The sequence below is a fragment of the Globicephala melas genome, chromosome 15, assembly GCF_963455315.2.
Source record: "Globicephala melas chromosome 15, mGloMel1.2, whole genome shotgun sequence".
Taxonomy (NCBI): domain Eukaryota; kingdom Metazoa; phylum Chordata; class Mammalia; order Artiodactyla; family Delphinidae; genus Globicephala; species Globicephala melas.
Window position 1 is genome coordinate 37,378,661 of NC_083328.1, and position 12,641 is coordinate 37,391,301.

General features: G+C 53.5%; 1 protein-coding gene across 3 annotated transcripts in view; it reads left to right on the forward strand.

Moving 5' to 3' along the window:
- LMF1 (lipase maturation factor 1) overlaps positions 1-12,641 on the forward strand; it is a 97,342-nt gene that overhangs the window by 20,763 nt on the left and 63,938 nt on the right. For 2 of the 3 annotated variants that reach the window (XM_030872240.2, XM_060285780.2), the window contains exon 2: positions 387-696. In XM_030872240.2, coding sequence (XP_030728100.2) covers positions 387-696 — 310 coding nt within the window. Of the gene's footprint in view, positions 1-386; positions 697-12,641 lie in introns of those variants that run through there. The other variant, XM_030872243.2, reaches the window with a different exon arrangement.

The following is a 12,641-nucleotide window of genomic DNA, read 5'->3' on the forward strand; positions in this document are numbered from 1 at the left end:
TTTCTATTTTCTAACATGAGTGTTTTACTGTAAATTTTCTTTAAGCAAAGTTCATTCTGGGATAGTTAACTAACCATTTTATGTAATCAGGCACATATTTTATATAAATGTGTGTCTATTTTATATACACGTATACGTTGTGTATAAGTAGATACAACACACATAGCTATGTATACATATACACATACATTATGACTTCTCCAGGTTGGATCTTCTAATATCTCCCCCAAGATTTTGTGAAATACCCTTGAGTCCACGCTTTGATTCCAAACCACTGGTCAGACTCTGCCTCATCTTCTTGCCTAGCCGAGGCCCTGCACGTCTGAAAAGTATCTGCAGAGGGCTGTGTTCCTGTTCATGTTCCTTTTGTCTTCTTTTCCTTCCAGTTGTGGCATTCTTGGTGGCCTTCCATCAGAACAAGCAGCTGATTGGAGACAGGGGACTGCTGCCCTGCAGAGTGTACCTGAGGAGTGTGCAGCAGCACTTCCGTGGGCAAGTCAGCTGGGAGACCGTGAGCTATGCCCCCACCGTCCTCTGGCTGCTGGACTGGTCTCACATGGACTTCAACCTGGACGCGCTGGCTCTTCTCGGGCTGGGCATCTCCTCTTTCATCCTGGTCTCCGGCTGTGCCAATATGGTTCTCATGGCTGCTCTCTGGGTCCTCTACATGTCCCTGGTCAACGTGGGGCAGATCTGGTAAGAGGGAAGGATGGGGCACCTATAATGCAGGCACGTGATAACTCAGGGTTCTAGGGGTGTTACCCCTCAGAGCCCAATGAGGCCTCCTAGTAACAGGAGCAAGCAAATGAGCTTACTTCTTACGTTAATTTGGAAAATGTCACCCTTTTAATTAGGCTGTGGTAGACCCTGCTGGTCGCATTCAACCAAAATCCAGGAGCTTCCTTATTTGGGTGTAATTGGGATTCTGTTAGGAGTGTCATGGCCACACCTGAGATAGCATTGCCAGCCTCTTGTGCTGGGGGGCCATGAGATGGAGGTGGAAGCTGCTGGGTGGGCTGCTGGGAGCACTCTGGTGGTGGGGCTTGATTTGGAGGCTTACTCCTCTGCTCCTGCTCCCACCTGCTCCTTCCTTGTTTGAGAGGAACTGGTGCCAGTGGTCACAGTTCAGACCAGCCCTGCTGGGGGGAATAGGCTCCAGTGCCGGACAGGTCAGAGGCAGCGTTGGGCTCCATGGAGGGAGAGTCACATGGGAACACGACGGGGGCATCAGTGCAGCGTGTGGCTTGGATAGGCTTGGAGGAAAATTGAGGGCCATGAAGTGCTGGGCCATGTTTGACAGTGGAGGAGGGGGTACCGCTCTTCTTCAAGTTCTGGGCTCCGGCCCTGGGGAAGAATCACCTACCAGAGGAAGCACAGAGGACTCTGTAAGAGAAGGTGAAGCCTTGAGAGAAAGCTCTGGGGTCGGGGTGGGTGTCTGTGTAGACATGGAGGAAGTAGACAAGGGGGTGGTGTCTGCGTGGATGAGCAGGAAGTGGAGGAGGGGTGGTGTCTGTGTAGAGGAGCAGGAGGTTAAGCACCTGTGGGCCTCCTCCTGCCATGTTCCCACCAGAGCCTTTGTTTTCTGGGAGGAAAGGTTCATTCGGTGGCCTGACATTCTTGGCTGCTGGCCCAGGTCAAAGGGGCTGGCTAGGTCCTGGACCATGACATGAATGGGTTTTAACCCAGACGCCGGACTCCTTCAGTGTCACTCACTCAGCTCGTGAGCCATCAGAGGTCCCCTCCCAGCTCCTGTCGTCTGGCCCTGGTCCCCGAGCAAGTGTGAGTGACACTCAGTGTGTGAGCTGAAGACACCTCTCCCCATCCAGTCTACGGAAAAGAAGGCTGACATCTCAGTCACCCTGGCTCCCCTCCCTGCTCCCGGGGCCTTCATGTTGATATTGAACTATTGACCAGCTAACACCCTCGTAGTCAGAGCCAGAATTTATTCAGAGACTTTGGGAAACTTCAGTGCCCTGGTGTTGTGGCGTGGGCTGCGTGGATCAGAAGAAACAGTGATGGGCGTCGGCTACCAGGTTTTGCAGGGGTCACCAAGTGGGTGGCAACATCGTACTGTGGTGGTGCATCCTGTGTCCAGTTCCATACAGAAACTGTGTGGGTTCCTAGACAAGTGATATTTACATCTGATTTATGGCATTTTCTTTTCTGAAGGCCCAAGCAGTGAGGGTAGAAATAGGGGCTGGCTCCCGGTAGGTGGAATGTGCCTCGTGCCCGTCAGGCAGCTGTGAGGCGAGGGAAGCGTCCTTCATTCCTGTCTGCTTCTCCCCACCTGGGATTCACGGGTGCTGCCACCTCGGGCTGTCTGACCTCCTCGGCGGCCACAGGCATTCACTGCCCGCCTCTAGTCTCTCTGGTCAGTGGATGTTTACAGCACAAGAGGACTCTGGCTGGGGTTGTCTGTGATGTCTAAAAGGCTGCTGTTTCTTGGCACGTGTGATTTAGCGCATGTCAGAGGAGGGAGAATTCTGGGTACGTTTGCCCCGTTTTAACAGCTGGAGTTACAGAGAGGGGGAGCGCAATGCCTGGCTCCAGTGTCCTGCTCAGAGGATGCACCTGTCTGTAACACGGGGCTCGGGCCATCCTGTACCTCACCCAGCAACCGGGAAAATTGTATCCACTGTCAGTTTGGGGTTTTTTTCTTTTTTTTTTTTCTTTGCGGTACGCAGGCCTGTCACTGTTGTGGCCTCTCCCGTTGCGGAGCACAGGCTCCGGACATGCAGGCTCAGTGGCCATGGCTCACGGGCCCAGCCGCTCCGCGGCATGTGGGATCTTCCCGGACCGGGGCACGAACCCGTGTCCCCTGCATCGCAGGCGGACTCTCAACCACTGCGCCACCAGGGAAGCCCTCTTTTCTCTTTTAATTTATTTTTGGCTGCATTGGGTCTTCGTTGCTGCTTATGGGCTTTCTCTAGTGGTGGCGAGCAGGGGCTACTCTTTGTTGCAGTGCACGGGCTTCTCATTGCAGTGGCTTTAGGCATGCGGGCTTCAGCAGTTGCGGCACGTGGGCTCTAGGGTGCATGGGCTTCAGTGGTTGTGGCACGCGGGCTCTGTAGTTGTGGCTCACGGGCTCTAGAGCGCAGGCTCAGTAGTTACGGCGCATGGGCTTAGTTGCTCTGCGGCATGTGGAGTCCTCCCAGACCAGGGATTGAACCTGTGTACCATGCGTCGGCAGGCAGATTCTTAACCACCGTGCCACCAGGGAAGTCTCTCCACTGTCAGTTTTGTTTTGTTTTGTTTTTTAATAAATTTGTTTATTTTATTTTTGGCTGTGTTGGGTCTTTCTTGCTGTGCGTGGGTTTTCTTTAGTTGCGGCAAGTGTGGGCTACTCTTTGTTGTGGTGCATGGGCTTCTCACTGCAGTGGCTTCTCTTGTTGTGGAGCACGAGCTCTAGGCGTGCGAGCTTCAGTAGTTGTGCTCGTGTGCTCTAGAGCGCAGGCTCATTAGTTGTGGTACACGGGCTTACTTGCTCGGCAGCATGTGGGATCTTCCCAGACCAGGGCTCGAACCTGTGTCCCCTGCATTGGCATGCAGATTCTTAACCACCATGCCACCAGGGAAGCCCCTCCACTGTCAATTTTAAACAGTAATTTCTAGTCACATCTAGAATGTGTTGGTCAGGAAGATTTTTGAAAACTGGTCTGAGTACACATGGCCAAAAATAGAGTCTTGTATTTTTTCAGTGAAAAAGATGTTCTGCTCCCTTCCACTTGGATGTGTTTAAAAATGTGATTTGAATTAATTTAAGCTCACTCAAGGAAAATAAAATAAAACTGTTTTCCCAGAAATGACACATGAGGGCTTCCCTCATGGCGCAGTGGTTAAGAATCCACCTGCCAATTCAGAGGACATGGGTTCGAGCCCTGGTCTAGGAAGATCCCACATGCCGCGGAGCAGTTAAGCCCACGCGCCACAACTACTGAGTCTGCACTCTAGAGCCCACGAGCCACAACTACTGAAGCACACGCAGCTAGAGCCTCTGCTCCACAACAAGAGAAGCCACTGCAATGAGAAGCCCGCGCACTGCAATGAAGAGTAACCCCAACTCCCTGCAACTAGAGAAAGCCCGCATGCAGCAACAAAGACCCAACACAGCCAAAGATAAAATAAATTTATTTTAATAAAAAATGACACGAGATGTTTTAGGTGAAAAATGTAAAACAAAACAAAACAAAACAAAAACCTGTCAGTGGAGACCAGTGGATTATTTACCACATTCTTGATGCCGAACATCTGTGTTCCCAGCGGAACTGCAGGCTGCTTGCTGTGGCCCACGTGTGGGGCCCCAGGTGAGGCTGGGCAGGCCACTCTTTCTGGAAGGTGTCTCAGGTCACCTTGACTCGGGGCTCCTTAATGGATGATAGTTTCCAGGTTGTCAGAGTGATGCTGGAAACTTACTGGGAGAGTGAGGACCCCTTAAATGGAAATTGGGCTTTCCTTTTCTTGATGCCCCAGCATGAGAGTTAGACACACTCTGTTCTTTCACGTCCCATTTATTCTAAGTTGAGGGAGAAGGATATCTGTTTGGGGTGAGATCCTCAGATAATGGACACTGTTGATTGGATGTCTTTCAAGTGTCATCCAGCTGGTGGCCTGCAGTGGGGACAGGAAGCCCACATGGGGCAAGGAGACACCAGGCAGGTGCACGGGGCACATCTTGGCCGGCACCGAGGCCCCTGCCCTGGGGTCCCATGGTGGTGGCTCGGCGCCTGCCCAGTCTGGCTTGTGTGCACTATGGCCACTGCTTCACTTGAAGCCTTGCTCACTTCCTTCTCTTAAGTGGGTGTCCCCTCTGCTCCTGCTGACCCCAACTGGCATCTGTGATGAAGTCCCAGCGTTGGAAATGAACGTCCTCAGCAGACATGGGATGCAGCGTTGCTGCCAAGTGAGGCTGGTGGGGTCCCATGTCGATATCTTGGGCGGAGTCAGGCAGCCTTCCAGACAGCCTGCTCGTTCTGGGATCCTGGGATCGTGCCCGCCCTTCTCCCGCCCTCCTGACATGGTCCTAGTACATGCGTGGTGAGGCTAGCAGGAACCTGATGAATCCAATTCATGGCGGCAATGGTCAGAGATCTTCATTTTGGGGAGAGTGGCTTTAGTCATGCAGTTAGTGCTTTGTAGGGTGATGACCCAGGTCCTCAGACTCGGGAAGCAATACTTTCAGAGGAGCCAGAAAAGACTGGTGTTATCAACTGCTTGTCTAGTGGTGGCAGGAGGGAGAGCAGGATCACAGTGTTCCCACCTTGCAGCAGAAACAAGGGAACCAAGACAGGGCCAGCTGGGGTGGTCTGCCCCTGGGTGAGGGTCCAGCTCTCTGGGGTCCTCTCCTGGAGCTGCACCCTGGAGGCAGCGCAGTGCATGGGTAGGCTTGGGGCCAGCCATGGCCATGCTGAGACCCAGCCCTGGCCCCATAGACACCTGGGCTGTGTTGTTGGCTTAGCTGTGTCCCTAGCTCCACAAATCAGCATGTCCACACTCAGCCTGTCCCCCAGGTGGGATCCTGGGGAGATCTGGGACTTGTTTGTGAGTCTTCCTGCTTCCCCCATGTTTCACCAACCTCCACATCCTCCTGATTTCACCTGCAGGGTATCTCCGAAACCTTCCTCTGCTGCCAGCACCAGTGTGGCCCTGAGTCCATAGTGGCTGTCAGCTCTGCTCCTCACACGCCCTGTGGTTTGTCAGGGACACGTGCCAGCTTCCTCTGGGTTTCTGCTGTTCCAGGCCCGGCAGTTAGAAGGCGATACTTTCACATGTGGGCAGATCTAAGGCGAGGACCACAACCGCCCTCCCCACCTGCCCCACCTCGTCTTGAAGAGCAGGGCAGGCATGGTTTTGGGTTTTCAGGCCTTGGAAGCTGGGCCCTGTTGCCTCTAGACCAGGGCTACTGTCAGGCTTCTTTCAGGGAATGGGAACGACTCCCAGGGCCCGAAGGGAACGACTCCCACGGCCCGTAGGAGGGGGCCCCATAGGGTCAAGGTGCCACAGACTCACAAAGCGGGCCAGGTGGGTCGGAGCTACGGGGTGGGTGAGGGAGTCCTTGGACTTTGCTGGCCAGAGGGAGGAGAAGGAGGAGCAGATGCACTGCCGTCGTGGTGTTTCCTTAGGCTGTGGTTCTGTTCTGTCTGGGTTGGTTGAGAAACTCTGAGAGAGGGTGCAGCAGGCAGCAGGGGTGCACCTTCCTGACACCTGTCGTGTCTTCTGGACATGGGAAGGAGACGACGCCAGACGGTTCTTCAAGACAGGAAGTGAGGCAGAGGCTTGGCGCCCAGGGGCTGGACATTTGGGGGCCTCCCTGAGGACAGTGCTGCCACCGAGAGCGGGCAGTAAGAAGCCCACCAGGCCAGCAGGTCCCTCAGGAGAGGTGCAAGGCCGGCCCGGGGGGCCCAGAGTTTCCAAGGACACAGGTGTGGCCGCGCCGCATGGCTTTGGGATCACACACCGCCCCCCAGAGTCTCAATCAAGCGTGGGCAGGAGTAGGTTCTGATTTAATGGTGCCCAGGGACTGGGTGACAGCAGGAGTCATAGTCGTCCCCGAAGGGCAGACAGCCAGGGCCAGCTCCGTGACACTCTTGGTTCCATGTCTGGGTTTCATAGAGGAGGCCTTGCTGGCAGAGGGCGCAGCTCTGGCAGGCGGGACGGGGTGGGGGGTGGCCAGGCGCTGGGTCTGCAGCAAGGAGCTTTGGGCCAGGCACATCAGATGCAGGGCGAGTCTGTCCTGTTCTGGCCAGAACTTGAGTTCACCTCCCTTGGCCGTTGCCAGAGCCCCCGGGTGTTGCACTCACAGGAGGGGAGCTGGGCTGGCCTTGAGGTGACGGCCGTTCTGTGCGTTCTGTTTGCGGGGTTGGAGGCAGCTCTCCTGACAGGTGCAGATGTTGTTGCTGCCCAGCTACCTCGACTTTTCTTAATTTCACAGACTTCATTTTTAGAAGAGTTTGAGACCTACTGAATTACTGCAGAAGCAGTGCGGAGTTCCTGTGTGTCCCACTCCCAGTTTCCCGTTATTATCCTCTACATTAGACGGTGCATTTGTCACACTTAACAAGCCAGTGTTGACACTATTGTTCATTCACCTCTTCTCAGTCCTTCCCATCCCGGGACCCCATCCAGGTCCCACAGAAATCTTGTTTGCCACATCTCCTTGGGCCCCCTTGGGCTGGGACTGTGGCTCAGACACCCCTGTTCTGGACGCCTAGACGGTGTTGAGGAGGACCGATCAGGGGTTTTGTAGAATGTCCCTCCGGCGGGATTTGTCTGATGTTTTTCTCATTGTTGTCGTGGTGATGGGTTTGAGAGGAAGACCAGAGGTAAAGTGCTGTTGTCGACACGTCGGATCAGGAGTCCCTGCCCTCAGCATGACCTGTCTGCGGACGTTGCCCTGACCTCTGGCCGAGGTCATGCCTATCAGGCGTCTCCACTGTCCTAAGTCTCCACTGTGTCCTCATTGGAGGTCATCACAGCACAGCCCACACATGGAGGGGGTGGTGGTGTCAGCCTCTCCTCGAGGGGGGCACACACAGTGACGTGGGCTCTTCCCCACAGGTCTCTCTGGCATCCCCGTGTTTACTCAGTCATTGGCCAAGTCGCCGTGGACTGGAGCATGTTTATTGGTGCCCTGGGTGCCCGTCCTCTTGCTCTAGGCATTGAAACATCTTGGGGTCAGTGACACTGAAGAGAGACAGAGCCAGAGCTCAGTGACTGTTGTTGCGTGAAATGCGAGTGACCTCACGGAAGACGGACCAGCCCAGTGCTGTCCTGCTCAAATGGCATCGGAAGCCCGAGTTGTCCCTTCTTCTCCAGTTTCTTCAGTTAGTATCAACTTTCCCAAAAAGTTGGATTTCTGGTTCTGTTATCTGTGCTTTGCTTTGACAGGAATCCTAAAGGGCTTCTTTGTTGCTCTTAAGGATGGCCGTGTGGCCGTCCTTTCCTCTTCCCACCTTCCCGGCCCCCACAAAGAAGAAAGGATTATCTCTAGAAACTTGGAGCGAGGTCAGGGGCTCCGGAGGTCCCTTCCTGCAGAGGAAGCCGCCTTGGCACTTTCCTCTGGCAGAAGGGACAGAGTATCAACTTCAAAGAGTGCCGGCAGCAGATGCCCGAGGGCTGCAGAGGTGCAGAGGGGACCCCTGCATAGCGGCCGCCTTCAGACTGTTGAGGATGAAAACTTTATTTTGGCCTTAAACGCAGTTGATGTCCACGGCTGCCCCTGCCCCGTAGCCCCAGGTGCTTTTACGGGTGTAGATAGATTTGATGTGTAGAAATGAATTCCTGCTACGGTTTTGCAAGGTCCGGGCAGCAGCATGGTGCCATTTCTGCCGTGTGGCCATGCAGCAGGGCCCTGTTCCCTGGGGAAGCCCCATGTCCTTGTCGAAGGAGTGGCTCACCGCTGCCCACGGGCATCGGACACTGACACAGGCCTTCTCTGCTCTCTCAGACGGTGCCAAGATGTGGCGGGTCCCAAGACAGACCATGTTCCTGGACTGGGGGCGGGGTGGGGGCAGTCACCCATTGGCTGCATCGGTCGGGCCACTGCTTCACCCCCTCTGGCCTTTCTGTCCTGCCCTGCTTCTGTTCAGCCGTCTCCACGCAGCACTCACGGACACGGCTTGGAAGAACATGCTTTATCATGAATTCCCATCCACCTGCTTCCCGAGTGGGCCTTCGAGAAGCACTCTGTGCCAGGCAAGAAAGTGGGAGAATTCTACAAATTCACAGCTGCCCCTCCACAGCCAGGGGAGAGCAATCTAAAATATTTATCCAGGGCTTCCCTGGTGGCGCAGTGGTTAAGAATCCGCCTGCCACTGCAGGGGACACGGGTTCGTGCCCTGGTCCGGGAAGATCACACATGCTGCGGAACAACTAAGCCCGTGCGCCACAACTACTGAGCCTGCACTCCAGAGCCCGCGAGCCACAACTCCTGAAGCCCAGGCACCTAGAGCCTGTGCTCTGCAACAAGAGAAGCCACCGCAGTGAGAAGCCCGTGCACCACAACGAAGAGTAGCCCCTGCTCACCGCAACTAGAGAAAGCCCGTGCACAGCAACAAAGACCCAACACAGCCAAAAATAAATAAATAAATCTTTTTTAAAAATTTATAAAATAAAAATAAAATATTTATCCATGATGCCTTCTTACAAAGTGAAAAATCGCTGGGAACTGCTTTAGTTTTCTAATCAGAGGCTTTCTGTAAAACAGGAGCCTTGCATAGAGGTCGCTGGGGTAGCTCAAGGCCGAGGGCTGCAGACATGGGCGCGAGGAGGCCTGGCACACACACCCCTCCCTTCTTGGTTCTCTGCTTCCTTGCCGTGGAGATGAGTGGTCGGTGGGCTGTGGGCCACCTCTGACGGGGGAAGGCCTGTCACTAACAGACAGTTGGAGGTAAGGCGTTAATACAGACCATTTGGGAGCAAAATCTGGAACTCTTAGACCAGGGAGGACTTGAGTTTCTTTAAAGAACAAAACAACAGACCATCCCCCAAAGTAGTTCCGTGGACAGCCATCTCTTCTAAAACAAGTTCCAGCTGTTAAAAATATAATAAAAGCTGTAAAAGTCTAATGAATACTTTTTAACTTTTCATGTAATTAGATATAACTGCCTATATTTAAAAATCTTATATCAAGCAGCCTTGAAATTTAAAATTCAAAACAGGTGAAGTTAGGAGAGAACGCATTTCCAAATGCCCTCAGCAAATTTGACAACAGTGATGCCACAAGCCCGTCGCCGGTGTCCACGGGGACACTGTTCTGGTGGCCAGGCTGTGGGTGGGAGCTAGGCCAGGCCTCCTCTGTCCTGTTAGCTTTCAGTCTCTTCCAGTTGGTTCTGTTGAAAATGTAAAATGTCCATTGTTTGTGAGGTTTTAAAAGTCAGCCCCGGGCTTCCCTGGTGGCACAGTGGTTGAGAGTCCGCCTGCTGATGCAGGGGACTCGGGTTCGTGCCCCGGTGCGGGAAGATCCCACATGCCCCGGAGCGGCTAGGCCCGTGAGCCATGGCCACTGAGCCTGCGCGTCCGGAGCCTGTGCTCCGCAACGGGAGAGGCAACAACAGTGAGAGGCCCGTGTACCACAAAAAAAAAAAAAAAGTCAGCCCCTTCCCTTTTCTCTGCTCACCAAGGTTGTTTATTGGGAGAATTTACTGGGTAAACTTATTTGTCGCATTAGCCAGTGTGTGCACTGGCTGTTTATAGGTTTTTATTATGGAAACTCAGAATCCTGCTCAGAAGCAGAAGGAGTAACGCAGAGCGCTCAGGCCCATGTTCTATGCTCGTTCTGTCCTCGCTCCTCCGTGCAGCTTTCCCTGTAGGAAGCCAGCATCTCTCTGGGTCGGATTGTTAAAACGCCCCTACTCTGAGGAAGGGCCCTGGCCTCACCATGTTCTTTATTGCCTGGCCTGCAGGGTCTGTGTCCTGCCTTCTCAGGTGGGAAATTGCTTCGTGTGGGAAACAGGCAGTCAGGGCGCCCTCCTCGCGACCCCGCACCCTGCCCTTTCCTCCCCTTTGGGAGCTTCTAGCAAATCTCAGACTTCGTATTGTTTCATTCACACCTCCTTCATCAGACAACTTTTTTTTTTAACATCTTTATTTACGAACCATAAAATGTAACCATTTAACACGTGTAAGAACAATCACCATCTGCCTCTAAAACATTTCATCAGCCTGGGCCTGCGTCCTCACCCCCTGGCACCCGCTCTTGCTTCCTGTCTGTGCGGACATGCCTGCTCTGGCTGCTTCACACAGATGGAGTCACCCTATGCGGCCTCCCTGTGCAGCTGCCGTCACTGAGGAGGCGCTGCATGGCTCATCCACAGTGTAGCTGGGACCGCTGCCTTGCTCCTTTCACTCATGATCACTTGCAGAGTCAGTTAGAGACAGTTGTGTCCCTTTGTATTCTCGGGTCCTCCTGCTGGGTGTTGTGTTAACTTGGGCAGAGTGACGGGCAGAGGATTCACAGGTGTGAGGAATGTGTTCTGGAGCCACTGCGATCCCAGCCAGGGCCACTTGTGTTACATTGTGGGGTTCCTTTCCATGACCTGGGGTCCATACACGTTTGTGCTCCCCAGGGGTGCATCCTGGAAGCCCTTGTGGGCGAAGACCCCCAACTCCCTCAGATTCCACAGGGAAGGCATGTCTGACACATCCTCCATTTAGGGTTGCTTTTCTAATAACCTGTGCTCGTGGTAATGGGGTGTCCTTTGAAATTAAAGATTCTAGGGTAGGACATTTTCATGGTGTTTGAAGGAAATTATTAACTGCAGTAAAACCAAGTACAGTTGACCTCTGAATACATGGGTCAGAATTGCGTTGAGTTCACTTCTACACAGGTTTCTCACTAAAACCTATGAGGAAACCACTCAACCTGCAGTGAGAGGGCCGATCTAAAAAAAACCTCCACTGCAGAATAGCCTGCCTAAATGCCAAATTGTTCAAGGGTGAACAGTATTACATTTACTTTTCCAAACATGTTTATTGATACCCTGTTGTGGGCGTGGCCCTGTAGTGTGATTGTACATTGGGGCAAATAGGAAACACTACTGTCAATGACAGTTACCTGGGTACCTAAGGTGTGCACCCCAAGTTCAGTAAACTAGGACAGGTCTCCCCTCAGCTTCACCTCCACTCACACCTCAGAGCATGTCTCCCCTCAACTTCATCTTTGCTCAGACACTTCAGGGCAGGACTCCCTTCAGCTTCACCTCCACTCAGAGAGCTGATGGCTGGTCTCCCCTCATTTTTATCTCCACTCAGATGCCTGAGAGCAGGTGCCCCTTCAGTTTCACCTCCACTCAGAAACCTCAGTGCATCTCTCCCCTCTTCTTCACCTCTACACAGACACCTCAGGACAGGTCTCCACTTTAGCTTCACCTCCACTCAGACACCTGAGTGCAGGTCTTCCTTCACCTCATCTTTACTAAGAGACCTAGGACAGGTCTCCCTTGACATTTATCTTCACTGAGACACCTGAATGCAGGTCACCCCTCAGCTTTACCTCCTCTCAGGGACCTGAGGACAGGTCTTCCCTCAGCTTCACCTCCACTTGCACACCTCTGCACAGGTCTACCCTCATTTTCACATCCACTCAGACACCTGTAGGAGGTTCTCTGCTCACCTTTACCTCCACTTAGACCTTAGAGGGAAGGTCTCCGTCACCTTCACCTCCACCTGGAAACTTGAGGGTGTATCTCCCCTTAGCTTTCTCTCCACTGTGTCACCTGATGGCAGGTCTCCGCTCACCTTCATATCCACTCAGATACCTCAGGACAGGTCTCTTCTCACCCTCATCTCCACTCAGAAGCCTCAGGTCAGGTCTCCCCTCACCTTCACCTTCACTCAGACACCTGAGGGCAGGTCTCCCTGCACCTTCATGTTACTCAAACATCTGAGACCAGGTCTCCCCTCAGCTTCATCTCCACTCAGACTCCTCAGGATAGGTCACCCCTTAGCTTCACCTCTACTCTTACACCTGAGGTGACTTTTCCCCTAACCTTCACCTCCACTCAGACACCCAAATACAGGTCTCCTCCACTCAGTCACCTGAGGGCAGGTATCCCCTCAGCTGCCGCTCTACTCTGTCACCTGAGTGCATGTCTCCCCTCACTTTTTCCTTGTACCTCAGTAATGTGGTGACCTCCGTAACTTGT